Source organism: Micromesistius poutassou (genome assembly GCF_964030765.1).
Source record: "Micromesistius poutassou genome assembly, chromosome: 11".
NCBI lineage: Eukaryota > Metazoa > Chordata > Actinopteri > Gadiformes > Gadidae > Micromesistius > Micromesistius poutassou.
Genome location: NC_140281.1, coordinates 15,725,511 through 15,752,708, shown reverse-complemented (window position 1 = coordinate 15,752,708; position 27,198 = coordinate 15,725,511). Strand labels below are relative to the sequence as shown.

The following is a 27,198-nucleotide window of genomic DNA, read 5'->3' as shown; positions in this document are numbered from 1 at the left end:
CAACACACACACACACACACACACACACACACACACACACACACACACACACACACACACACACACACACACACACACACACACACACACACACACACACAGACAATGCTTTTCTGTTCCTCGCAGTGATTTAGTCCTTCCACTCTACTGGTGGTTGTGGAGTTTGGATATCGTGTGCAGTGTGCGCTCTGAACGCTCTAGTCTTCTCCACCCTGGTCTGCGGTCTCTTTAAATCCAGATCCTCCGGACCAGCGCTGTGCGTGTTGCAGACGCTCGCTTCGCTTGGCAGCTCCCACTGCCGAGCGCTCAACCTGATCCACAGCTGCTTGCCATTTACGGCGGGCTGAAAAAGTTTTCGAAAAAGACACGCGAATCCGGATACCTCCGAAACAATGCGGGCCCGAGGATGTAGCACAGTGCGGGCTTGCCTCCGTCGCTTCGGGTCCTCGGAGGAGCGTGGATGTTGAGTTTGCGTCATGTTCAGCCGTGCTGCGATCATGCAACATCTGGATTAACTATCGGGGGAGTCGGCGGCCCAGGAACAGTAGCCCGCTCCGTGCACGGCTCGTCCGGTTCCTTGGCGAAAACAATTGCCCGCTGTGGATATTGACTCGTTTTTAATAGATTATGTATTCTTTAAGATGGGTGCCAACAATGGAAAACAGTATGGAAGCGAAGGTACGTGATATGTTGCCTCCACATCTGGCGTTTCTCAACTTTTGAATGATCCTGTTTTGAGTGGGACTATCTGGCATGATCACTGTCGGGGTTTTGTAGCCTGGTAATATCGTAATGGATCAAATGTGTTGATTTAGCAAGATCGGGGATGGCAATGTTTTCTATTTTCAAATCTGGAATAGACTTCTTTATTTGATTCCGTTAGCTTTCCATTGCGCTATAGGCTATTCATTTTCCGTTATTTCAAACGGAATAGCCTACATGATATTGGTAGACTGTTTGAATCCTACTCCACACAAACATGCATTCGTTCAAGTATAACATTTGTTGAGAACAAAGTTGTAATAACGAAGCCTTCTTAACCGGATTAAAGTGAAGCGCTCAACAAAGTTGTGACACATGTCTGAACAAAGATCCTGAGTCCAGCGTCTGTTCACCTCCAGCCAGTCCTGCTCTCAATAGGCTCCTTTGTTTCTCACCACTAAACGACATGACTTTATTATAACGCCAATGTGCATTGTCAACATGACAGAGCACAGTCCCAATGTCATAAATGCTTAAGGTATTTTTGAATAGGAATCATTTTTATCACGGGTCAAGAAAGGTAGCCATTTTGTACAAATTAGTCAGTCTACAAAGGCTACAATATCCCCCAATCATCATCAACTGTTTACTTGTGATTTACAATCTTTTGCTGTAGCGAAGCTTGTCTGCCTTTACATACTCCACTAATGATGCATTATACTCCTGTAGACTACTGAAGACAAATATTAAGAACCAATCATGAGCCAATTTGTGAATATTCATATCTGGCATTTGACAATACAGAGTGATATACAAATAACTATGTAAATATGCAACTTTCAAAAGTTTCAGGTAAACCCACCATTAATTTGCAGATATATGCATATTGTACCACAATAGGTCCAATCTACTTGTGACGTCACACATTTACAAATAGGCCTAGTCCAAAGAGGTGGAAAGCAACTTTATTATAACAGGTTATGGTTCATTATGAACAAACTCAACCCAAGACTTACTATGAGTATCTATCTTCTATTGGCTCAAAGCATCAGCCAACCGGGTTCGATTCCCTGCATGGGTCTCTTAGCCCGATGGAGTTAGCATATTGTGATCTCTCTCTGTGTTCCCTAGCCTCCTCCCACTGCCCGTTTGAGCTAATCAGACAGACAGACAGACAGACAGACAGACGCACATATACACACACATACACACACACACACACACACACACACACACACACACACACACACACACACATTTATACACACACATATGCACATTTATACACACACACACACACACACACACACACATACGCACATTTATACACACACACACACACACACACACACACACACACACACACACACACACACACACACACACTAAAACAAGCTCTACAACCCTGCAGGCAGATTTTTATAAGCAGTCTAACCAATCAAATGGATAATGTGATCAACTATTTTCAGAGTGAATCAAATGACACATCCTGTTTTCCTGCCACGGAGACAGATCAATTACACACTTGTCACAAAGACAAGGCAAATCTCCAGACCAATTCTGATCACTCCAGTCCGGACATATGACAGACAGGAAGTGGACTGTCGGTAACCTTTCACGCCCAATCTCCCTAGAAACCGCTCTGCGTTCGCATGCTCATTAAAGCGTTTGACTCACGTGCCCTAACCCAGTCACCCTGGCCTGCAGCGTAAATCACACAGGAAGGGGGTCAAATGACCATTCTACAGCAGGGACAGACAGTGGTGCCAAGTTATTTATACACAAAGCAAACTACTGGTTTGCAAAAAAAAGTGACTGCCCGAAATATAAGTAAGCCTATGATATAACGGTGCTGTCGCTGTTGCTGGACGTGTGCGCTGCCCGGGGAGACGAGGAAGCAGAGAGGGTGGAGGAGGAGGAGGAGGAGGAGGAGGAGGAGGAGGAGGAGATGTTAAATTGAGCAAAACAACAACAGTTATTTTTGGGTGAAGCAACATCACGGCTATGTGGAGGAGCGAGACGGACTCATGTGGTGGAGAGGAGGAGATCTCCTCTCTGCTGTCCAACATCTCCAGCGGAGGCCAGTTGATATCCCCTCCCTTCGAGTGATGTCATGGCATACTGTTATCATGGGCCACACACACACACACACACACACACACACACACACACACACACACACACACATATCTATTTGTCAGTGTAGTGTATAGTTTATAATGTTGTAATGAGGGGTGGTGTTGTTGGTGGTGTGTGTGTGTGTGTTAATTGTGTCATTTTATGTATGTGTGTGTGTTTGTTTAACGTAGTTTGCTTGCACGTCACTGTACCTTGTGTGTTTGTGTGAGTGTGTGTTGAATATAGTTTGTTTGCATGGTAATGTACCTTGTGTGTGTGTGGGTGGGTGTGTATTTAATGTAGGTTGTGTGTTGGTGTTTGTCTTGAGTATCACGTGTATATATATATATTAACATTTATGCATGTATGTGTGTGTGTGTGTGTGTGTTTACATGGTTGAGTGTATGTTTGTGTCTGATAGGGGCGTGGGGTGATGGAATGACGTTGTTTAACCTCCAGCAGACTTCGTCGTCTTGAAATCTCTGAAACATTACCACATTCCATACCAAAAAAAAACCCCGGCGTCTAGCATTTCTTGGCTCTGTTACTCTGACGCTCTTGCAGAAGTCGGTGGTTACCGCTGCGTCGTCTAGTTTTATTTAGACCAGGTCGCGTTGGGAGCTCAGTGGTCAAGGTTGGGGTTTTGCTAGAGAGAGACAAACTTTGTCTTAGGAAAGCCACGGAGACACACTCGTGACCGGAGAGAGAGGAACGTGGCTCCTCAACCAACCCTTCACTGCCCCGATACACACCATCCTCACTTCAGTTGTGTCCCCCTAACCCAGTGGTTTAGGGTGTTTCACTCCCAGCAGAAAGGTTCTAGGTTTGAACCCCCCCATGTCCACATGTCTACCTGTAGGCGTCCTTGAGCAAGATGCCCCCTGACCCCTACCTGAACTTTAAGGACTCGTAACTTAAAACAAAATTCACTGTTAATTCACTTTGCGTCTGCTGAAATAAAGTAGTAGTAGTAGTAGTAGTAGTAGTAGTAGCAGAAATTCACCAAACATTAACTGATGCAAATATATGAAACAATGCCTTACAATATCAAACTAAACAAAATCAATTCAAATGTATATTAGTTAATGTGGTGTAGTAGTGTAGTGGCTCGGGCGTTCGACTCCCACCATGAAAGGTTGTGGGTTTGATCCCAGATGTCCACAGCTTCATTGAGCAGGATCTTGTACTCACCCTAAATCACGTTGGGATGAAAAGTGTCTTCTAAATGACCCAATTGTAAAGCAGTATTCATGATATGTTAGCCGTATTAGCCTAGCACTCACTGAGCTAGCCGACTCAAACATAGCGCCTGTTTGACGTACGTTTCCTGTTGAATTATGGGAGGAATAAGCTTCGGCGCATTCACGTTTCCCGTTCACATCAAGTCGAAAGATAAATCAACGCTGAGGCAATAAAACAAAGACATTGAGCGGAGCGAGTGACTTATGAAGTATTCTGTTGATGACACATGTAGCGGTAATCGTACATCAAACACGGCTAATGCACATCTCTCATTCAAAGGACGGGTTCTGGCTCACTGTGAGGGAAGCAAGTTAAATGGGATTTCAGTTCAGGCGATTTGTCTTCCACACATCAGGATGGGACACATAAAACTGACCCCGGCTATTTTCCAAACAGACAAACGTAAACGTGATTAGCAGTGATGGGAATGAGCGACTTGAGATATTGCATCTGAAATGCCAATATCGTAACTACAAACACCACACCTCTATACATCACCAAGTACAAACATCTTCACAATAACTTAAACCACTCAGATGTGCATCTGGGGGTGCAGGCAGTCGTGGAGGAGAGAGCCATGCACTGACTCAAACAAGAACAGATAGTTCTGCTCTAACGCTGCAGTGCATGTTTGTGAGGATGGGTGGGGTCCTGAAGTAGATCCTATGGCTCTCTGGGGTCATGACACTGAGCACGCTTGGGAAGCCCCTCCCAGCTCCAACCAATCATATTTCATCCAGAGAAAAGGCAGGAAGTAAGAGAGTGAGAGAGAGTGGTCTTTATGGGTGCTAGATGACAGCTACTAACCCACTTGTGGTCACTAGCAAGGGTAGTGAAATACATGACATCAGTGATATGGTTAAGTGTAAGTCTTTGACACTGGTGACTGTCTGTTTGATACCTCAAATGTAAAATATTAAGCGACTTACAGTATTAATAATTATTATATAATATATTATTATATTATAGTATTAATAATTACAATTATTACATTGTTTTATTATTTAATTATAACTTTTGTCTGCTGCTTCAACATTAGTTGAAGTTCAAAGTATGGTCTTGTGTACAACTCATCCATTACCCATGTAAATTCTCTCTTAAAGCTATTCCCTGTGTATGGCCTTCCTTAAAGCTATTCCCTGTTGTACCGTCTCCCCTAAAGCTGTTGTTCTCCTGCAGGTAAGCAGAGCTCTAGCACCCTCTCTGACATAAGCTCAGGAACGGATCACACTCCCACCAGAGCTCCGAAGAATGCGACTACCAGCGAAGGTATACGGCATCTGCTGTTCATTACTCAACCCCCTCCAACCCCCCCTACCCTACCCTACTCCAGGACCCCCACCCTCCCTCCCTCCTCCCCTAACCCCCCCCCCCCCCCCCCCCCCACACACCATTCCTCCATACCCTGAGCCCCGCCTCCCCCCCCTCATCTCCCATCTCTGCTGCCTATTTTTGGAGAAACTCGTGTGTTCCCGGGATAACCTTAAACCGAAAACAAACACGCCGCCCCTCCTCGTACCAAGAGCCAGAGGAATTATTTTCTCTCTTATTCTTCTTTAGCGTTGTTCGCCAGAAAAAAGAATGGAGCCGGAGAGAGAGAGCGGCAGAGAGAGAGAGAGAGAGAGAGAGAGAGAGAGAGAGAGAGAGAGAGAGAGAGAGAGCGGGAAGGAGAGAGGGAGGGAGAGACAAAGAGAGAGGGAAGGATAGCGAGAGAGAGGGAGAGAGGGAGTGATGGAGGGAGAGAGGGAGAGAGGGAGGGAGAGAGGGAGGGAGGGAGGGAGAGAGAGAGGAGAAACACTTTTGGGGCTTCTCATTGCAGAAGAATGCTTGTCTAAACTGTGGTTAATGTCACGGCTAAGGGGGCGGCAGGGAGAACGTATAGGGATGGATGTGTGGAAGGACGGGGGATATTGAGAGAGAGAGAGAGAGAGAGAGAGAGAGAGAGAGAGAGAGAGAGAGAGAGAGAAAGAAAGATGCAGAATAAGAGATGAAGTGTGTGACAAAAAGTGTTGAAGAGAGAAAGTTGGAGAGAGAGATGTAGAGTTACAGAGGGAAAGAGAGAGACAGTATAGACAGAAAAACAAGAGAGGTGCTGAGTAAGAGGGGGAGATGGAGAGCGTGATGGATAGTGAGAGAGACAGGGAGAGAAATTAAGAGAGAGAGAAAAGCTGAGAAAAAGAAGGTTTCAGAATGCAGAAACATTCTCAAAAAGGATGACCATGTGTAAGAGATAGAGAGAGAGAGAGACATAGGGAAAGAGAGAGAGAGATGTAGAAACATAGCGATAGGGGTGAGGATTTGAGAGAGAGGGACACAGACTTCAACCTGTGCAGACATTTGCTTTGAGGGTTCGAGGAATGTCTTATCATGCCAACACAACTGTGTAATTTGAGTTGATAAAATCGACAGAGAGAAACGGAGTTCCATTCAATAAATAAAAACACATTTAGGGCCTGGGCCCAAACTATTTAGAACAAGACATCGGAAGAGAGCGGAAAACAATTTTTTCAGTTCATACAAGAGATAATCTACTGTGTTTTACTCTCAATCATTCAGCCACACTCAATTCAGTCATTCGTCACAATCAAGATGTTTCAGTTTACACATGGGCGCGTGTGTGGGAGAGATGGAGACAGAGAGAGAGAGAGAGAGAGAGAGAGAGAGAGAGAGAGAGAGAGAGAGAGACAGAGAGAGAGAGAGAGAGAGAGAGAATGAGATGGAGACAGAGATAGTTGCCAGGGGGAGAGGAAGATAAAGCGAAACAGAACAAGGTACAGAAAGAATGGGTGAGACGGACAGAAATGGATAAAAGATGGTGAGAGGCAGATATAGATGCGGGTAAGGGAAGACGAAATTGGGACACAGGGATAGAGTGTGCATGACAAAGGACCGAAGAGGGAGAGAGAGAGAGACAGGGAATGGGTCATGTGTCTTTATTGGCTCGCTCCACCTCCATCTCTTCCCCACATCCAGGCCTGGGCCAAGCCAGGCCAGGCAGCCCTCCAAGCATGCAACACAGAGCATGGAAGAGCCTGGTAGAGTGGTGGTGGTGGTGGGCTCTGTGTGTGTGTGTGTGTGTGTGTGTGTGTGTGTGTGTGTGTGTGTGTGTGTGTGTGTGTGTGTGGTGGGCTGTGTGTGTGGTGGGCTGTGTGTGTGTGTGTGCGCGTGTATTATGTAGCGCAAAGCATCTCTCTAAGCTTCTCTGTGGTGGGCGGTGGTCTTTGAAGCCTCCGGGACACAGATGTGGACGAGATGAGCGACTAGTAGTTCTTTTTTTCTAAGGGAATTAGAAGGGGGCTTTTATTTTGAATTCTGTGGCTATTATTTTGTAATTTGTCTTCACTTGAGTCATTTCCTCTGTACATTCTTTCTTCATGCTCCCTTTAATTTACTGGACCTGACGTGCTGTAACGTTATGGTTAGAGCTTAACACTCTCTTTACAGGGTTTGATGCAAGCATACATACACACACACACACAAACACACACACACATGGACGCACACACTCACACACACACACACACACACACGCACGCACGCACACACACACACACACACACACACACACACACACACACACACACACACACACACACACACACACACACACACACACACACACACACTCACAAGCACTCAAAGTCACCCAAGCTCTGCATTGCAACACTGTGTAACCATGTTAAATGTTTGGTGACTCACTGTATTGTTGTGGTGAAATGTGCCCAGAAACAATAAACTGAATGCTAAACCAGGCCTGTCGTCCAGCTATAGAAGGGACAAACACACCCACACACACGCAAACACACACAAACACACACAAACACACAGGCACACACACTGACAATTAAAACCGTGCAGGATAAATGTAGTTATTTAGCAGATACTTTTAACAAAGGCAACTTACATTGAGTAGGATAAATGTCATTAAGAAGCAGATAGGGGTTAGACAGTACAGATACATGTCAATAAGGAGCAGGTAGGGGTTAGACAGTACAGATACATGTCAATAAGGAGCAGGTCGGGGATAGAGAATACCGATGCATGTCCATAAGGAACAGGTACGTGTTAGACAGTTCACAGACAGGTCATTAAGTAGCAGGAAGGCCTTAGAATCATAGCTCAAGGATGACTTAGTGTAAGACTGCAGACATGGTTGAATCAAACCCAGTACCTCCGATATCAAAATCCAAGGTTTAATTATCCACTGTTATGTCATTATGAAAAGTAGTCATCAACTATCGAGTTGAAAAGCCCATTTTCCTGAAGCACTGGTGTGCTGAAGTCATTGAGGGACTCTGATAGGTTGGTCATTGGTGGTGGAGTCAGAGGCCTGAGGCTGCTGCTCAGAGGGCGGTGTGTGATGGTCTGTTTCCTGGAGGTCTGTCTGATTAAAGACATGAACATGAGGCTGCATCTTCTCAGAGACTCAAGACCACCCCATCCCCCCCACCCCCCTCTGCCTCCCCCAGTTGCCCTTGTTGCCCGCGGAAACGCTGACTCACCAGGATATCTCCGTGGCGATGCAACCCTAACCCCTGTGTTATTATGAGATGCAGGCAAGAGTCCTGGTGCTGGTATTGTTGTATGGTTGAGGAACAACTTGCAGACAGACGGGCAGATAGAGTGACAGACGGATAGCCAGACTGGCAGATGGACAGAGTATAGCCAGAGAGAGAGACTAGAGAGAGAGAGACTAGAGAAAGAGAGAGAGAGAGAGACATATAGACATACAGTTAGGCAAGCAGGCAAATAGAACGATAAGTAGAGAGGCAAGCAGATAGAGACGCAGACAAGCAGAACAAGCAAGAGAGACAGGCAGACAGATTGACAGATAGACAGATCGGTAGATATACTGTATATATATATAGATAGATGATTCTAGACTGTGGCCGGCGGCTACAAGACCATAATTCCCCCCCCCTCAATGTTTTAACCCAAATTGTTATTTTTTCTACTACTAGGAGGGAATAATTACAATGTGTAAACCGACCACAACCACAGTCACACACACGCACAAGCACTACACACAGGCATTGAAGGCACACACACACATGCATACACATACTGTACACCCATACACACATACACTAATTGCCCACTAATCCACCCAGAACAAAGTTTTTCATTTTACTGATGCATAATCCATGCCCCCCCACACGCATGTGTCATCATTCATGCTCATGAGGAAACGCCCATCTGATGGATTTATACCACCTGATGAGTCAGTTAAATGTTCGATGAAATGTTACATTTCAGAAAGCAGCCATCTTGGATCTTTTTCTTCTGTTTCGGAGTGAGATCTACAACGGGGAATGCGGGACTGCTGACCCAGTTAGCTTAGCGTAGCCTAGCGTAGCCTGGCTAACCCCTGCCAGAGGCAGGGCGGGAACTGCAGGCGCCGTACAGTTAATCCTCCCCTAGGGGAGGACGGAGTTGAGCGTCACACCGCATGGATTGACCCCTTGACCTCCCTGCTGTGTCGGGGCCTCTGAGGATTCCTGTTTGGCACGACTGCTCTCACACACGCGTGTAGACTATAGACTCAAACCAAACACACACACACACACACACACACACACACACACACACACACACACACACTTGTAAAGTTGACTGTAGCCTCAAACACACATGTAGACTGTAGACTGTAAACTGTTTTTAGAAGACTCAAACTCGTAGACTGTATGCAGAGGAGTCTTTAAGCACACATTTTGACTGTATGTAGACTCGAACCAAGACGCAAACACACACATTAAAACATATCTAGACTCAAACACAAACATTTAAACAATATGTAGATTCAAACACACATATTGACTGTATCTAGACTCAAACACAAACATTTAAACAATATGTAGATTCAAACACATGCATATTGACTGTATGTAGAGGACACATACGTCTGTAGGACTGCATGTACGACCCAACACGCATGTAGTAGAGTCACACAACACTTTAACATGTGGGCAACCGACAGTAGTAGTTAATGGACATTAACATCTATGTAATATACCGGGCAGGCAGAGGGATAAACAGAAGTTAGGTCTCCACTGTAACACATGTTCAGGGTGTTCATTTATTTCCATTCATACATTCATTCCAGGTTATCAGCAGAGTCTGGGTCAAATGTCAACCCCTTGACAGATCAGGATGCCTGGGCGAGGGGTGCCGCTCGTCCCCTCCTTTGCCCCCCCCCCCCCCCCCCCCCCCCCTCCCCCCGTCATCCATCACTGGGAGAAGCAGGAAGTTTGCGGCGGGCCGGTCAATGCGTGGGAACGAGGCTCGCGCACGTACACACTTCCTGTCCGCCTGGCACCGCGGCCGGGAGGGGGGGCCGTGAGAGGGGGGGGGTAATCTGTGTTTCACACCAGATAACGCCGTTTAGCAATCGGCAGGTAGACATGTTTATCCCTCCGGGCACACATCAGGGTGACCCGCGGCGGTAAATCTCAGAGTCCTAAATCTCTGCAGGAGTCAGCCTGTCCTTTGATGTCCAAGATTAACGCTGAGAATATGTCATATTTATCTAACAATAGTCTGTGCGTTCGTGAAGGACGTCCTGTGTGCATTCTTTTATTATTTCAGGGACTAAGATAACAGGTTACAGGCCTATGGATCAAGTATTACCTTAAAGGGATACTACAATGTATCTGTAGGTCGGTGTTTACCTGTCTTACCCAGAGTTATTTAATTCCAAATTCATCTTTTTCCGTCCAGAGGAGGAATGGGGTTAGCATTTTTGTTCTGTTAGCCGTATTCCATTGACTTGCAGAGTAACAGTAGCCTAGCTCCTGTTCATGTGAGGGGAAAACACTTTTAATTTCTTTCGAAAAATTTCAATGTGTGCCAGTAACAACACAACAATATTGTAGTTTGTCTACAAACACACAGATATTTGCGGCGCCTTGCTTACTATGCTACTTTTGAGGCCCGGCTGGCAGGTTAGCCTCCCTAGAGCCTAGTCGTAGACTATCCAGCCAGAAGCAACCACAATCTTGTTGTTGTTACTGGCACTCATTATGAAAAAGCAATTATTCTGAACATATTGGAAATCTTTACTGGGCCTCTATGTCCATTATGGCTATATTATCTTGTAGCGTTCCTACATTTTTGTTGCTATGAGTACTCTCTTGCAAAAGAGGAGCACAATCTCAAAATTGAGTTGGAATAAAGGTTAGATGAACAATGGTTTTCATCACTGCCGGACTAGATGGATCAGCCTCCTGAAACCCAGCTGTTTGCTTCGAATCCCCCACACCCCTCCCCCACCGTCAGCCCTCTCCTGTGGGGGTCTGCGGGGGAGTAAGGTCATGTTGCGGCAAGGCCGGTGCCGTGGTCAGCTGTCCACTCCAAACCCCAGCGTCACCACCACCATCACCCATCATCTGCAAAGGACGCTAGCAAAACCGCCTTAGCCTTCACCTGCTAAACAACCCCCCATCCCCCCCCCTCCCCCCCACAGCCCTCGTAACATCTTGATGAGCCCGGATTTACGGCCTCACGATATCCGATATTTATACGAAAGCATCGTGTTTCATGTCCGGCGGTGAATCGGCTGGCCCTGGACGGTCGTTGGAGTGCGGGATGAGGCGGCGAATCAAACGTGCATCCGTCATTCAGTCGCCGGGGTTAATTATAGCGCTGTGTGCCTTGTGCATTGTCGGCTAGCCGAGGAGTGGCGCGCAGACACCTCGTAGGCGCTTAGCGTCCATTTGTTCTGCGGGTGGGAAGCAGCTGTGGTGGTGATGGGCGTTGAAACACGACAAGGAGTTTGGCGAAAGGAAGGAAATTCCCCAACGCATCCGGAGGCCAGGCAGGGTGTGACAGGTGACGCGCTACTACTGCTAGCAAGCTAACTCACTAGAGTAGTGAGGGTAAAAAAAAACCCATGATAACTGTTTAATGATCGTGTGCTTATAGACTTTCAAGTTTTTCCTAGAAAGGGCTGAACTCTCTGACCAAAGTCTTCTTGAACATCTTCTTCAAAGTATTTTTTTTTCATCCCAAATGAAAAACAATCCAAATTCAGTTTTTTTTTATCCTGAAAGCCGCAATGTTGCAACCAAATGTTTGTAGATAAGTGTTGGTTGGGAATATCCTGTGCTGTTTTCACACTGCCTGGACCTACTCATTCCCTACTGTCTCCTCAGGCCCCTCCCTCCCTCCCTCCCTCCGTCACTCCCTCCCTCCCTCCCTCCCTCCCTCCCTCCGTCACTCCCTCCCTCCCTCCCTCCCTCCCTCCCTCCGTCACTCCCTCCCTCCCTCCCTCCCTCCCTCCCTCCCTCCCTCCCTCCCTCCGTCACTCCTGTCTCCAACTCTCCCTCCTCTCCCGCTGTCTCCTCTCTCTATTTCTAAACCTCCTTCCTCCCTCTTTCTCAGTCCTTCTCTCTCTCCTTCTCTCTCTCTCCACTCCCATGTCCCCTTCCTCTCCCCCTCCCTCCTTCCTTCATATCTCTCTCTCTCTCGCTCTCTCCCTCCCTCCTTCCCAATGTCCGGAAATTTGAGTAAACACAAAAAAGCTCACACCAGCGTGACAGGCGTTGGGAGCAGTGGGAACAACCAGCCAAGAGGTCCTGCACTAGAGGCTCATGGGTAAAAGGGAAGGGGAGTTGTGGAGGTTCTCTCCCATAACTCATCTGTGATCACCGCTTGGCGCGCCCTGACTTGGGGAGTTTAACACACAACCCCGCTGGGCCCGCCAGCGCGTGCCATTTGGTTCCTCTGAGTGAATCCATTGACTCTGTGAAGTCGTTCAAAGCCTAGCATACGCTGGACAGACGGGGTGTGGTGGAAAGTATGTCTTGGTGTCAGGGTGTGTGTGTGTGTGTGTGTGTGTGTGTGTGTGTGTGTGTGTGTGTGTGTGTGTGTGTGTGTGTGTGTGTGTGTGTGTGTGTGTGTGTGTGTGTGTGTGTGTGCGTGTGTGTGTGTGTGTGCGTATTCCTGGCTTGTAATGTTGGACGGTTTGGCTCTGGGTTAGTTTGAGGTGATGGAGTGGTGTACAACTTGTCTGAGGGGCTTTTATTATGGCGGTCCAACTGCTTCTGTTTTAATGGGTCCCAGTTTTTTAATGATGCTCTCACTCTCACTCTTTCTCTTTCTCTTTCTCTCACACTCTCCCTCCGTCATCCTCAAGATGCTCCTGCTGTCTTATTTTCTCTCTCTCTCTCTCTCTCTCTCTCTCTCTCTCTCGCTCTGTGCCACCCCTACACTCGTTCTCTCACTACCCTTTTGTTGAGCTGGGGTAAGTTTGGTTGGGAGGGTTGTACACCTGGTATTATGGGACTTTTATTGTGGCGCTCCAACTGCTACCACAGGCTCTGGTCTTAATGGCTGCCCTGGGTTTTTCACCTGTTCCTCTCTCTCTCAGTCTGTGGTTTGGCACTTAATGTTCCACCGCATGACAGCTGGAATTGTACCTGCTAATGCATTGTGGGTAAGAAAGAGAACAATGGGACTACACTTTAGTCGATGTGACCTTTGAACTTTTCCAAATTCCCCACAGCACAGACAACACACATTGCTACTTTTGATTATTGGAAGTTTCAACAGTTGATGGATGGATGGATACCTGTCTGTTTGCCTGGAGTTTTACAGTGTATAATTACCGTTATTCAGTTTGGAAAAAAACAACAGTGAAAGGACTAAACAGTAATACATACAGTATATGGGTGTTTGGATGTGTGTATCTTTATGTGTGTATGTATATGTGTGTATGTGTATGTTTGATTCTATATATAGAGGTATAGAATTCCCTTCTGGAATTTTGTAAAATTGCGTCGGTGTTCCCGGGCACGCACATGTGCGTTCCACTCGCATGCAGCTCTGGAATATTCCAGATTATTCCATGCTTCCATTGCCATGACCGCATGACATCACTACATTTGCTCCTCATCAGACACCAATCAGCTTGCTGGGCCTGTGCGCACACTTTTCCAGTCCTGTGTGTGTGTGTGTGTGTGTGTGTGTGTGTGTGTGTGTATATATATATTTGGGTGTGTGTGTATGTGTGTGTGTGTGTGTGTGTGGGTGTGCCACTTTACCGTGAGTCATTTCACATGGTCGTCACTCTGTGTGTGTGTGTGTGTGTGTGTGTGTGTATGTGTGTGACTGTGCACACACACACACACACATACACACACACACACATACGGACACACACAAATGTACACGTACACAAATATGTACACACACAAACACACACTGACATATGAATACGCACATGCACAATACACACACACATACAGACACACACACACACACACACACACACACACACACACACATAAGCACACGCACGCGCACACACACAAGACTTTGAAGTTGGAACGTTTCAAAGGCGGCCACTCTTCCTATCGTATGCGTGGTCCGTTAGGTTCAGCTGCTGTTCCTCACTCTGTAGCCACCTGATAAACACTAGCCGTCCTCCATTTTCTGTTACCTTCTTTGATTTCTGCATCGGCCGTCTTGCAGGCGACTGGAGGCCATTTTGTCCCTCAGTGCCAAACAGCTCAGAGTCTGGAATGTCCTCTCCATTCCCCAAATTAGCAGTGAGCTAAATAGACACAGACGCAGGCACACACACACACACACACACACACACACACTCTGCACACAAATACACAATCAAACACACAGACAAACACACATAGTTGTAGCAGATTTAGTTTTTATGTTGTGTATGAGTACATACTGCAGAACTGTTTCAATTTAAAGTGAGCTTACCCACGGAAGGGAGACCACAGCTAGGAGGCTAGGATACAAGAGCTAGAATGCTAGAAGACCAATGTAGGAGGCAAGGAGAAAAGAGGTAGGAGGCTAGGAGACCAGAGCTAGGAGGTGAGGAGACCAAAGCTAGGAGGCGAGGAGACCAGAGCTTGGAGGCGAGGAGACCAGTGTTATACAGCTTGTAATGGAAACCAGAGCTAGGAGATGAGAGCTAGGAGGAAAGAAATCAGAGCAAGGCGGCTAGGAAACCAAAGCTAGCAGGGCTTGGAGACCAGTGCTATGAGGGCTAGGAGACAAGCACTTGGAGGCTAGGAGACCAGGAGGAGTCAACCAGCGCTAGGAGTATACCCAGAGGACGGGAATAATGATATGAGGGGAGATGCACATGAATAGAATCAGGCATAGTACTGAGGAGGAGGTCAGGGAGGAAATTGTGGTCTAGTAGGTGTATGAGGTGGGATAAGAAGGGGGCAGAGAAGGTGGTGGAAATGGTGCAGGAGGAGGAGGTGGGTGTGGCTTAAGGATAAGAGCGGGTAGAGTAAGAAGAAGAGGAGGGGTGGAGGAGCTGGCAGAAGTGGAGGTTTCCTGCCTCAATGTGGATATTGTGAGCGAAGGCCAGGGGCCTATTGTCTGGCTGCGTGGTTGTGATGTCACAACTTCCTGTGTGCGGCCTCTGACAGGAGGGTCCTGAGCTGTAGGAGCCACTTCCGTCCATTCAAACCAGCCCAGCGTAGAACTGGTTGTTTCTGTTCTGCTACACTGCAGGAAAGTTTAGATCGTTTTTGATGTAACGTGTTAAGCATTACGAGTAGGAGTGAGACTGCCGTTTCAAAGAATCTTTACCACTTCTGTTGATTTTGAAAAGAGATCTGGTATAAAGTGTATAATCTTTTGTTAACAAACAAGTATGTTCACACACACACACACACACACACAGCTCGTGTTGGTGTTGGTGTTTGGTTGCCTACAGGCTGCAGGGCCCGCGGACAGCCGACCCTAATGTGTGTCTGGTGGTCTCTGGAACAATGAAACCCTTCTTTCAGCCCACCGTCACACACGGCATTCACTTGCGTACACATACATCTCATTCACTTATGCACGCCACTAACACACACATACCTTTTCATTCACACATGCACTCATTCTGATTTACAAACACACACACGCCATCACCACATGTGTCAGTCCTTGGAGGCAGGAGACTGGTCATAGTGAGCTAATGGCCCTCTCGCCTCAGCCAGAACCACTGGTGATAATCCCCCTCCTGGGTCCAGCTCTGACTGGGTCTTCACGGTCCTCTTATAAACCCTGATCCAGCCCCTCCAGAACTCCCACCGGCCCTCCACCGAACCCCGCTCGTCCATTCGTCTTCATCTGGGCTCTCCGCTCACCATCTCCCCCCCTGGCAGCTCGTCTTTCCTCTGTCTCCCTCGTTTGCTTTTCTCCGCTGGCTTCCAGGGACTCTGGAACCGTTCCCCCGAGCGACTGGAAGCCTCGCTGCTTCTCATTCTCCTCCCTGGCGCTGGTCACCTTGGCGTGCGTTCATCTGTCTGAGATGACTATTGATTTTCCCTGCATCGTCCATGACAAGGAATATATAGAGGAGGGGGTGGGGGGGGGGGGGATTAGCAGGAAAGGTTCTGGGTCCCATTACTCACAGTCCTCTTGTAATCATCCCTTAGGGTGTTTAAGGTCTCTTGTAAGAGACGCTAACCCCTATCTGCTCCTGTATCTGGATTTACTGTAAGTCGCTTTTGCTCTGGATAAAAGCATCTGCTGCGAGACTAAACAGTCAATAACAATCCCCCATCCCCCTGATGTCCTCTGTGTTTGTCACCCCCTTCCCGGTGCCCACAACACACAGCTTTACTGTTTGTCCTCAGGGCCGTCGTCCCCTCACCCACACCACAATCACAGAGCCGTTGATTCACATCCAACTCCAGCTCTGCTATCAAAGGCTGGCTGCTCCAGAGGGGTTCTGGTTGGTTCTAGGAGGTTCTGGTTGGTTGCATTAACGAGGTCCCGCTGACAGACCACTGGAGCTCATCTCAGATCCGGGTATTAGCGGCCTGATGATTTCATTTATGCCGGTATGCCTTGCTGCGGCCGCAGCCACATTCACAACGCATGACTTTCCCTTTCATTTCAGCTCCGATGCCTGCTTTGTTGCGATGTAACAACCAGATGTTTGAATCTGTTTCCTTCTGACTTCCTTCCCCAAACCCAAATGAGTCTTGCAACATCTGCACTCAAAACAACCCTCCGACATGGTTTATCCAGCTGTGGTGTATTTGTTCTGCAAACGATGAGAGTTGGCTCACGACGGTTATGGTGAGTAACATTAGAGATGGAAAACGGTGGATTCACCTCAAAGGGAAAATTGGTAGCAACAGTTAATCAAGGGATTGCTTGAAATAACTAGCTCAACTACTGAACTAGCTAAGTAGTGAGGATCTATGTATTTCTGGTTACTTCTTCCAAAGTGGAAAAGTAGGGCAACATTGCCTCTGACTACATTGTAACAGTTTTTTTTATTCTTGCCATAATAAAAACATTCAGGTGTACTGCAGTTGCAGTTCTGTTACTTCCTAGAGGTGGTGCTGTTGCTGTGGGTCGACTTTGGTGTTACTCTAAAGTCCGTAGTCTGCAGACACCTATAGCTTTAGGTGGATTTATACTACTCCGTAAAGTGCTGTACGCAGACACAGAGCCCTCTCCATTGATGGAGAGCCTGTCAGAGACCCTCCCCGTAGCTCTACGTGCACATCGAATATTTTTAACTATCCGTCGATGCATATGGAGACGGACGGAGACGGGCTGTGATTGGTCCTCTAACAAAATCATTTCTGGAATCACTTTTCCCGGTTTGACTTTCACTTTGTGACTTTGAATTTACTTTGTACATTGTTTACTTTGCACATTAAGGACTAGTAAAACACCAACTAAGATTTGAAAAGCTTCGGAAGTTAATTTCCAACACTAGTTACATGATTTGTAGTCAGCATATAAGATCGATCGGGCGGCGAATTGCATTGCGTATCCGACATCCCAATGGAGAACTGCAAATGCTCGAGGGGTCTCCGTAGTTACGGAGTCAGATTACAGATTACAGATACAGAGTAATATACTTTCACCTTTAGTCTGCAGACATTGGGAATTCAGGGGAGGTCTACACAGGTGGATCTTAACTCCCCCCTGTTATCCAATACTTACTCTTAAAGGGGGAGCCAATACGTTCTTCTGGTTTCCTTGATGAAACAGAATATTGCAGTTGAGATTAAACCTAGTAGGAATCACACGATTGGTGTGTATTAAGACTTTTATGGTATGATTTGTGAAAGAGTGAATTCCTGGAGTAAGGGCTGTTTTCAAATAAGGGTCAACTGAAAGAGTGCAGGATGAGGGCTCAGCATTAGTTTTTCAGGAGAAAAACAGATAGAACGGCAGTTTCTCCAGGTTATCTGGGTTTGGCTCTGGTCTCGGGAGATATTCCTGCCAGTTCTTTGTCTGCATCCACTCTCTGCCTCAGACCCTGGCTGTAGCGAGGGATAGCGTGCAGTGGAATAATAATGAAGTTGGCTAGGGGTTTGAAGAACAGGTTTTTTTTTAAGAGACAGGTTGTGTTTGTCTCACTCTTGGGATGGGAGTTGAGCGTTCCTGAACTCTTGAGAGCGGGGACCGTGTCTCGAGCCATTGAAGGGGTCAGGTTTTAACGGGTCATGGTCTGGCTAGCGAAGTATGGACTGAGGCCTGTGCTGGGCCTCCACAGTTTACTCTAAAACTCAACATCCCATAATTACCGAGCCTGTTCATTTTTAAGTGCCTTGGCGAAAACCGTGAAAGAAGTCAAGTCATTTTTATGTGTTTAGCCCTCAATCACAGTTACAGTCTCAGAGGGCTTCACGGGCCCACTTTATACAACACACCCCGACCCTTAGCACTCTTAAAGGACCCAAACTCCCCCAAGACCCAGAGGGAGGAAACCTTGAGGAGAAACACGGAAGAGGGATCCCTCCTACTATGGGACTGTTTGGAGGTAGTAGGTGCTGAATGGACCCACACATAAAGCTAGCATAATATAAAGTGGATTGGTTGAGTAAGATTCAGTCATTAGAAAATAGATTGGTACTAGGTAAAAGCAATCTATCAAATTGAAGATATGTATCTTATAGCATTCTACTGGAGCAGCAATGAAAATAAAAAATATTTTCTTTATACGCCCGGTTTATACACAGCATTTCAATTCTCCTTTCAACGCTGCGGTAGGGGACAGTAATTAGATAGATTCCGATCTTTCAGACTGAAATGCTTCCACCTCCCGAGGCTTGAGGTGAAATAAAAAATGAAACAATAATAATAAAGCCAAGCTGTCTTTACATCACAAGGCTCACACCAGTTAGAGACGCTGGATCTTAGCAAAAAAAGGAAAAAAGGGAGAGCAAACAATTAAAATAAGAATAATAATAGAAATGTGAATCGACCAAACCTCCATTGATGGCATATTTTTATTTCTGAGTGAGTGGGCTTTGAAATTGCTCATGGGCCAGTGGCAGATTCTAGCTAGCTGGCTAGCTTGATCAAACTTTTCCTCGTCAGTCCTTTGCTTATAATGATGATAGATATTGTTCCCCATTAAGCATTTACAGACGTTTCCCAGCTGGAAACTGGTTTACTGTTGTTGATGCCATGTTGGGTTGGATTAGTTAACCAAACCATAAAGGTGGTGACAATGGGAGAATTGTTTTAACTCAAATTGTTATAACGACGGCGTATGGTTTTCAGTATTATGCTAATACTGTAGCATTATCCACATATTATTCAATGGACTGATCCGGGGAATGTGAAGTTTTTCTTTGTAGAGAGAAAAACAAGCGCAAGACCGCTCGGCTAACCCAAGAAGCACCAAGCATTCACTCAGGAATCTTTTAATATTTATAAAGCGCTTAGGCAAACACAGAAGCCACACTGCCAGGGTGAAATATTCAGACAGGAGAGTAATAACTGAAGGAGAAATACCTTATTTCAGTCCTCGAGGGTGATCGTGGAGTGAAATGTGTTTTTTTGTCAGTTGGAGGCAGGCGGTGTTGCCGGCCAACTGGGTGTTGGATGGGAAGGATTTAAGTGGTTTAACTGGTGTTCATGTGTGTGATAGTGCATGTTTAACATCCATCCCATGTCAGGTAAAACACGGTATTGATTCATCAGTCTACAACCATTGCTGTGAAGAATCTCAAAGACTGGTGCTCTTGTGTACAAGTAAAACAAAACATCCGTAGCCAACACTATCTCCATCAGCAACATATATTCTCAAACCACTGGTAAATCCACTATGTGAGGGACAGTCCATGTGTTTGTGTTGGTATAATGTGTGTGTGTGTGTGTGTGTGTGTGTGAGTGAGTGAGTGAGTGAGTGAGTGAGTGAGTGAGTGAGTGAGTGAGTGAGTGAGTGAGTGAGTGCCGTGTGTAGTCTGTACATATGTGGTGTCTGCACATGTGTGTGTGTGTGTGTGTGTGTGTGTGTCAGTCCATATGCGTTTATTTTTAAAGCGCAGTTTAGTTTTAAATCCGTCATAGCGAGGACATTCTCCCCTGGGGAGAGGGGTGACATCTGCTGATGTCATCACCATGGGACAGACAGACAGATTGACCCCAGACACCCCCTCCCCTCCCCATCCATCCCAGGTCTGGAATAGAGATCCACCACAACCCCCCTCCACACATACGTCCCCCCCCTCTGTCACTCCTGCCCGTGCGAGCTGACATGACAGGGCCATCCGTCACGGAGATAGAGGGATATTTTACAGGACCCGCTCGTCCGGTTGTGCCGTGTGGAACCGTTGGACGGATCTGGGCTGTCCGGCTGTCTGCTGTCCAACTGTCTTTCGCTCCTCGACATTGGAAAGCAGGAGGATTAAACACACGTTTTCAGGTCAAAGGGACAAAAGTCAGGGATGAACGTGTAGGAAAGTGTACGCATCGGACACACGTCAGGGAGGAAGAAGCCCTGCTGATTAGTGGAGAACAAACACATCGTCTTCACGTTTACACTTTTGCAGAATTATCTCCAAATCACAGACACAGAACCTTGAATGCGAGCACCGGCTGTAGTACCTGCTGCGTACCTATGGCGGCTGTTCAACTTAGTGTCGAGGCGATCAGGGAGAGAGTGTGTTGATAGTTCAAGAGTTGATTTGTGATGGCGGGAGTACTTTGAGGACATCTCAGTGGTGTTTGCAATACTATTATCAATGTTATTGACAATTGCAATGGAAAGACTTGGTGCCACAATCACAGAGAAAGGTGACTATTGTCATGACTACCTAGCTCTCAGTAGCAGTGACATAAGGGGAGACCACACCGTTTGTTAAGTTAAATCAAGATAATTTATTTTAATCATAAACTTAGCCCATGAAAGCATAAATTGAATGTCAAAAGGCAGTCCATGAGAAACAAGGAAAAAGCAAAGCAAAAGTATAGTGTAGATCAGTAAAATGTATGTGTAGTGTAAAAGGCCAAAGATGGCAAAATAAATCAGGTGTTGCTGCAGCCAGCCTCTGTCTGTAACAAAGAGGCCAGAGCAGAGCAGAGAGCCCCGAACCACTGGTGGAAGATGTCCCGCCAATCAACTGCTGTCTAGTCCAGAAGGACCAAAACAGACAGTGCCCCCTTCAGACTGGGGGAAGAGAGACCGCCTAAACTTAATATGTCACAAGTGGAGTGAGCATGCCCAGCATGGCAAAGCCGGGCATGACACTATTCAGGAGGAAATGAGTGAAGGTCAAGGTGTCATGTCTAAACTGATTCTAATTGGTCCCATTGTCCGTCGGGCAGAGAAAGCTTTGGCACCAATTTGAGCCAATCAGTTTTGTGTTACTGGTGCTGTCTCTGTTGCCTCCCTCTAGTGCTTGCTTACTTTTCAAAGTTTACTAATATTGCAATACAAGTGATACAATATGTTGTTTTTGGCCACAAATATTTAGTATTAGGGGCCAGCTTTGGGTTTAGCAGCAGCCGAGAGGGAAAGGGCCTTTTTCAGTTGAACAACACATTCCATGGAGTTTGATAGACATCACACGCCTCCAGACAGACTGTTGCTCAAAGTGTTTTGGGGTGGAAAAAGAAATGTAAACTTGCAATGCTTATCTCACCTCAAGCTGGATCAAACCGCCCGGAGGGCCAAGAGTGGTGCCTGGGGCCCAAATGTTATCCATATGGCCCCTGGAAGAATGGAAAGGATTTCATTGCCTCTCAAAATGACAAATTCATCACTTTGGGAAGTCGAGAAAAGGGAATCATGAAATGAACTTCAAGCATTTTGGGAAAATGAAGACATTCATCGCCGTGTCTGTAAGAAAAGCATGCGAGGAATGTTTAACTCAATTTGCTCGGGCGGGCGGGGAGATGAGAATCGCATAAAATCAGATAAGAATAACAAAGTGATTTAATTAAATGTAGGAGAAGTATCCTTGGCCTGCGCAGGTTCCCCTGGAGGGAGTGCTCCTCCATCGCACAGAGACAACGAGACCTTGTTGTTATGAGGCCGTAAGCCCCCCAACGGGACCTTTCTGCAGGTGATCTCCATAGAGACCAGACACATGTAACCTGCAGCCTGATGGCATTAGTGGTGGCGGCGGTGATGCATTTGATCCCTCAGCCAATCAGATGCGAACGCCATCTGATTGGTGTTCGCTCCGCCGCACGCACGCCATCTTCGTGGCGTTCAGCCGCCGGTGGTTCGACGCCTGGTCGCCCCCACAGATGTGAAGATTCCTCCCGAAACGTGTCTGTAATCAGCCGCAATCTGTCGGAGGGGGCCCGAGTGTTTACACAGGGGCTGAGCGAACCGTCGTGTGGAGCCAGCTCCCCTGATGAAGAGGCCCCCCCCATTGTCCAATCAGCACGCAGGAGATAACACTTTACACACACTCAACTCCTCACGCGTTTGTTGTGTTTTCTCCCCCGACACCGGGACAGCCATGGCAACACTGGCTGGCTGGTTGGGTTTTGTTTATTTTTTCTCGGGTTGGCTGATCGAAGCGTTTTGGCGATGCGGGCGTTTGTTTTGATTGGCTGACGGAGAAGGCATGACACGGTGGGCCTCTCATCGCGTGCAGGAAGGAAGTTCAGAAGGATGCTGTCCTGTGATCCACGCCCCTTTACTGGAACTCTCTCCCTCTTCTTCTCCTCTTCCTTCTCTCACTTAATGATTAAGTTCAATTTAAAAGAGCTTTATTGGCACGAGGAAACACTTTTAACTGGAAATGTCAAGAACAGGCCCAACAGGAATGTGCAGTAGAATATAAATAGATTGCAGCTACTCTGCACTCGGTAGAAATTAGTTGCAGATACTCAGATTTTGATTGCATGTTTTGTTGTTCTCAGCTTCACGCTGTGGGGGAAAAGCATCTGTAAAACATAATGTAATCAACCTCATAAACCTCTCTCTCTCTCTCTCTCTCTCTCTTTCTCTCTCTCTCTCCCCCACCTCTCTCTCTCTCTCTCTCTCTCTCTCTCTCTCGCCCAGGCCTGGACTCCAGCACGCGGACCCTCAGCACCCCGAGTCCCGGCCTCATCCTCCCCTCCAAGTCCTCCTCCCTGTCCTCCCCGGCGCTCAGCAGCAACGGCCACGACACCCACTCCTCCTCCTCCTCCTCGGCGCCCGCCGAGACCTCCGCCGTCGTCCACGCCGCGCCCGGCGCCGGCCCCCACGCCCGCTCGGCCCGCCACCCCAAAGGCCACCACTCCTCCTCCTCCTCCTCCTCCTCCTCCTCCTCCGGCCCCTCCCCCATCGACCTCCTCCCCGACCACGCCCTCCTGCAGGTCTTCGCCCACCTGCCCACCAACCAGCTGTGCCGCTGTGCCCGCGTGAGCCGGCGCTGGTACAACCTGGCGTGGGACCCGCGCCTCTGGGGCTCCATCCGGCTGAGCGGGGAGCTGCTGCACGCCGACCGGGCCATCCGCATCCTGACCCACCGGCTGTGCCAGGACACGCCCAGCGTGTGCCTGACCCTGGAGACGGTGGTGGTGAGCGGCTGCAAGCGGCTGACGGACCGCGGCCTCTACGTGCTGGCGCGCTGCTGTCCCGAGCTGCGGCGGCTGGAGGTGGCCGGCTGCTACAACGTGTCCAACGAGGCCGTGTTCGAGGTGGTGTCGCGCTGCCCCAACCTGGAGCACCTCAACCTGGCAGGTCGGTGTGACCCACCCCCCCCCCCCCCCGAATCGGGACGAGGAGGGATCTTGTTGCTGGGGATGGTTGTAGCCACTTGTGACATCACAAATCGTATGAAAAAAAGATGAATGATGGGGAGGCTCGACTCGAACCAGAGAGTTTTAAGGGAACAAATAGTGCAAATATAGTGCAAAATAGAGTATTTTAATGCATAGAAGACAAACGTTTAGCAGATCGTTTAGAGATGTCACTGTTTTACAGGGCTGTTTAAATAAACAGCTACATATAATTTAGTATTTTAATTTGTTTTTTAAATATGAAAGTCTGCGTTTAGATAACGGAGGGTCGTAGCAATATTTTAGGGGGTCCTTGGCAAGAGGACGTTTGGGGACCCCTGACCTCGTCTCCTCAATTGTTTAAGTGACCCTAAAGGATTAAGATTAATGCACTTTTATTTGAGGAGTTGCTTGGGTTTTACATCACACACACACATATCTGGGGACCTGGGTCATCAGTCTGGGTTCTGAAATCAAAGAGTCATTCTTCTGGGTTCTTCTGAGCCGTTTTCCCCCAGAAGCTGGTAAAGCCATTAGGGGAACGGGGGTGGGGGGGAAGCTCTGCCAACCTTAATCTCCCATCTGGTAGAAGAAAGTCTTTCTTCAGCGAGAGTAAGAGGTCTGGCCTGCTGCTTTCATTAAGAAAGTGACACGAATAAAACGTTCAGTCGGACAGGTCTTTGGTGCTGCACTCTGAAGGAAATACGCCTCTCATTGGAAAGGGAAGAAAAGGCCTTTTAATCAATGAGTGTGTTTTTATGTGAGGAGGGCTGAGTCTTTATATGAAGACCATTTCTTTAACTGGAAAAGATGTACAGTGATTTTTTCCCTTATTTTTTTCAGTTTTCAAGATTCTTTTTTTTCAGTTCTCTCTGAGTTGTTGGTCGATGAGTTCAGTTTGGTTCAGTTCAGGTTTGTCCAAATAGAGCCTAGTTGGCTGTAGTGTCCTCTAGTGGCCTCTTATGGCATAGCACAGCTTTGAATACGAATACACAGGAACATAACTGAAGCAGTACATTTAATTAAACAAGCTCCATCTGGAATAGATCTGCTTTTACTAACTACTTATTCCCCTTGATTTAATGGTAATATGACTTAAAGCAAAGTCATATGACCATGTATACAGTAATGATAATCCAATTTAATGAGAATAATTATTGTAATAACTGTTCTTATTAAACTTTCCAGACGGCATTAAAAACCAATACAATGCCACTTAACAATACCATCTGCTGAACAATGCCTTGAGTAGGAACCTATTGTTGAGCGTTCTACACCATCTCCCAATATTGAGGACATTGTTCATTGTCATTGCTCGGCCTGCATTTTAACTGCTGCTCAATAAATAACATGTGCTCAACAATAGTCTATATTACATTAAAAAAAAAAAGTTTTTGGAGGTACAAGTACTTGACCCTCCCTGCTCCCGTGCGCCCCCTCCAGGCTGCTCCAAGGTGACCTGCATCAGCCTGACCGAGGAGGCGTCCCTGCAGCTGGCCCCCGTGCACGGCCAGCAGATCTCCATCAGCTTCCTGGACATGAGCGACTGCCTCTCTCTGGAGGACGAGGGCCTGCGCATCATCGCCAGCCACTGCCCCCGCCTCACCCACCTCTACCTGCGCCGCTGCCCGCGCCTCACGGACGAGTCGCTCCGCCACCTGGCGCTCCACTGCCCCTCGGTGCGCGAGCTCAGCCTCAGCGACTGCCGCCTGCTGGGGGACTTCGGGCTGCGCGAGGTGGCCCGCCTGGAGGGCCGGCTGCGCTACCTCAGCGTGGCCCACTGCCCGCGCATCACCGACGTGGGCGTGCGCTACGTGGCGCGCTACTGCCCGCGGCTACGCTACCTGAACGCCCGCGGCTGCGAGGGCCTGACCGACCACGGCCTGGGGCACCTGGCGCGGAGCTGCCCCAAGCTCAAGTCCCTGGACGTGGGGAAGTGTCCGCTGGTGTCGGACGGCGGGCTGGAGCAGCTGGCGCTGTACTGCCAGGGCCTGCGGCGGCTGAGCCTGCGGGCGTGCGAGAGCGTGAGCGGCCGGGGGCTCCGCGCGCTGGCGGCCAACTGCTGCGAGCTACAGCTGCTCAACGTGCAGGACTGCGAGGTGTCGCCGGAGGCGCTGCGCTTCGTGCGGCGCCACTGCCGGCGCTGCGTCATCGAACACACCAACCCGGCGTTCTACTGAGTGCAACGGTGGCGACGGTGAAAGGGTTCTGGGTTCTGGGTTCCAAGTCCCCCCTCCCCCCTTCTGACAAGTGGATGTTTGTTTTCTACTCCTGCTTCGCGGTGGCGTTAGCTTAGCCGCGCCGCCCGGACTGGTTGGACACAAAGTGTGCAATTCTTCTTCCTGCCCGCGTGGTGGATGATGGTGAGGATGATGATGTTGATTATGCAGTCCGTTTTTTTTATTTTTTTTTATCATTTTACGAATACTTCTAAAGAATGTATTTAACATATTTATCTGTTCAAAGGTAAAGACATGCAAGTATAAGCATTCACGTTAGCATTTTTCAGTCACGTTAGCATTCGGTTCCGATGTGTCACCTGTTCTAAACCGATGCTACTAAGTGTAGCACCTGGTACAGTTTCGCAATTTATGCATTTTAATATTTTCTGTTTTGTTTCATGTCGATTTTTTTTTTTTCTCATCGCCATCAACCCCTCCAATAATAAATACGATATTCTTCATTATTCATTTCTACACCTATTTATAATAAACCACTAAGATACTTAATAATCCAAACAGCAACAAGGGAACTGGTAATGTTACAATCCCCCCACCCCCCCTTTGCTCACTGCAAGTACTACAAGTATGACTTCTGTTCACGATGCACGGTGCAAAAGCACTCTTAAAGTGATTCACAGCGGACTTCCACACTACACATTAAGCTTAGTTAAATCACGGTTGCCACGACGACAGCGACGATGAAGATGATAATGTCATATGAAGAGCGGAGGATGGATGGACGGACAGAGGCGATGACCGCTACCAAAGGGAAAACTCTCGGAGACTCTTGTACATTAAAATGACCAGGAACCCGTTGCTGCTATAATTGCACCAATAAAAAACAAAACTTTGAAACACAACTTTCTGTGGAGGTTCACTTCTTTACATTCACATTCAGTCGTTCAGCAAACACATTTTCATCCAAAACGATAATTAGGCTGACAACAATCAAAGCATGCAATCA

General features: G+C 47.6%; 1 protein-coding gene across 2 annotated transcripts; it reads left to right on the top strand.

The window, feature by feature from the left end:
• Window positions 1-306: 306 nt before the first annotated feature.
• On the top strand, window positions 307-27,060 carry LOC311355260 (F-box/LRR-repeat protein 7-like). Of its 2 annotated transcripts, XM_084474998.1 has the most exons (4): window positions 307-678; window positions 5,242-5,331; window positions 23,312-23,974; window positions 25,456-27,060. In XM_084474998.1, the coding sequence occupies exons 1-4, from the start codon at window positions 642-644 to the stop codon at window positions 26,190-26,192; spliced, it is 1,527 nt and encodes a 508-aa protein (XP_084331124.1). In that variant the 5' UTR covers window positions 307-641; the 3' UTR covers window positions 26,193-27,060. The 2 variants fall into 2 exon arrangements, with proteins under 2 accessions (XP_084331124.1, XP_084331125.1); XM_084474999.1 differs by lacking the exon at window positions 5,242-5,331.
• Window positions 27,061-27,198: the final 138 nt, after the last annotated feature.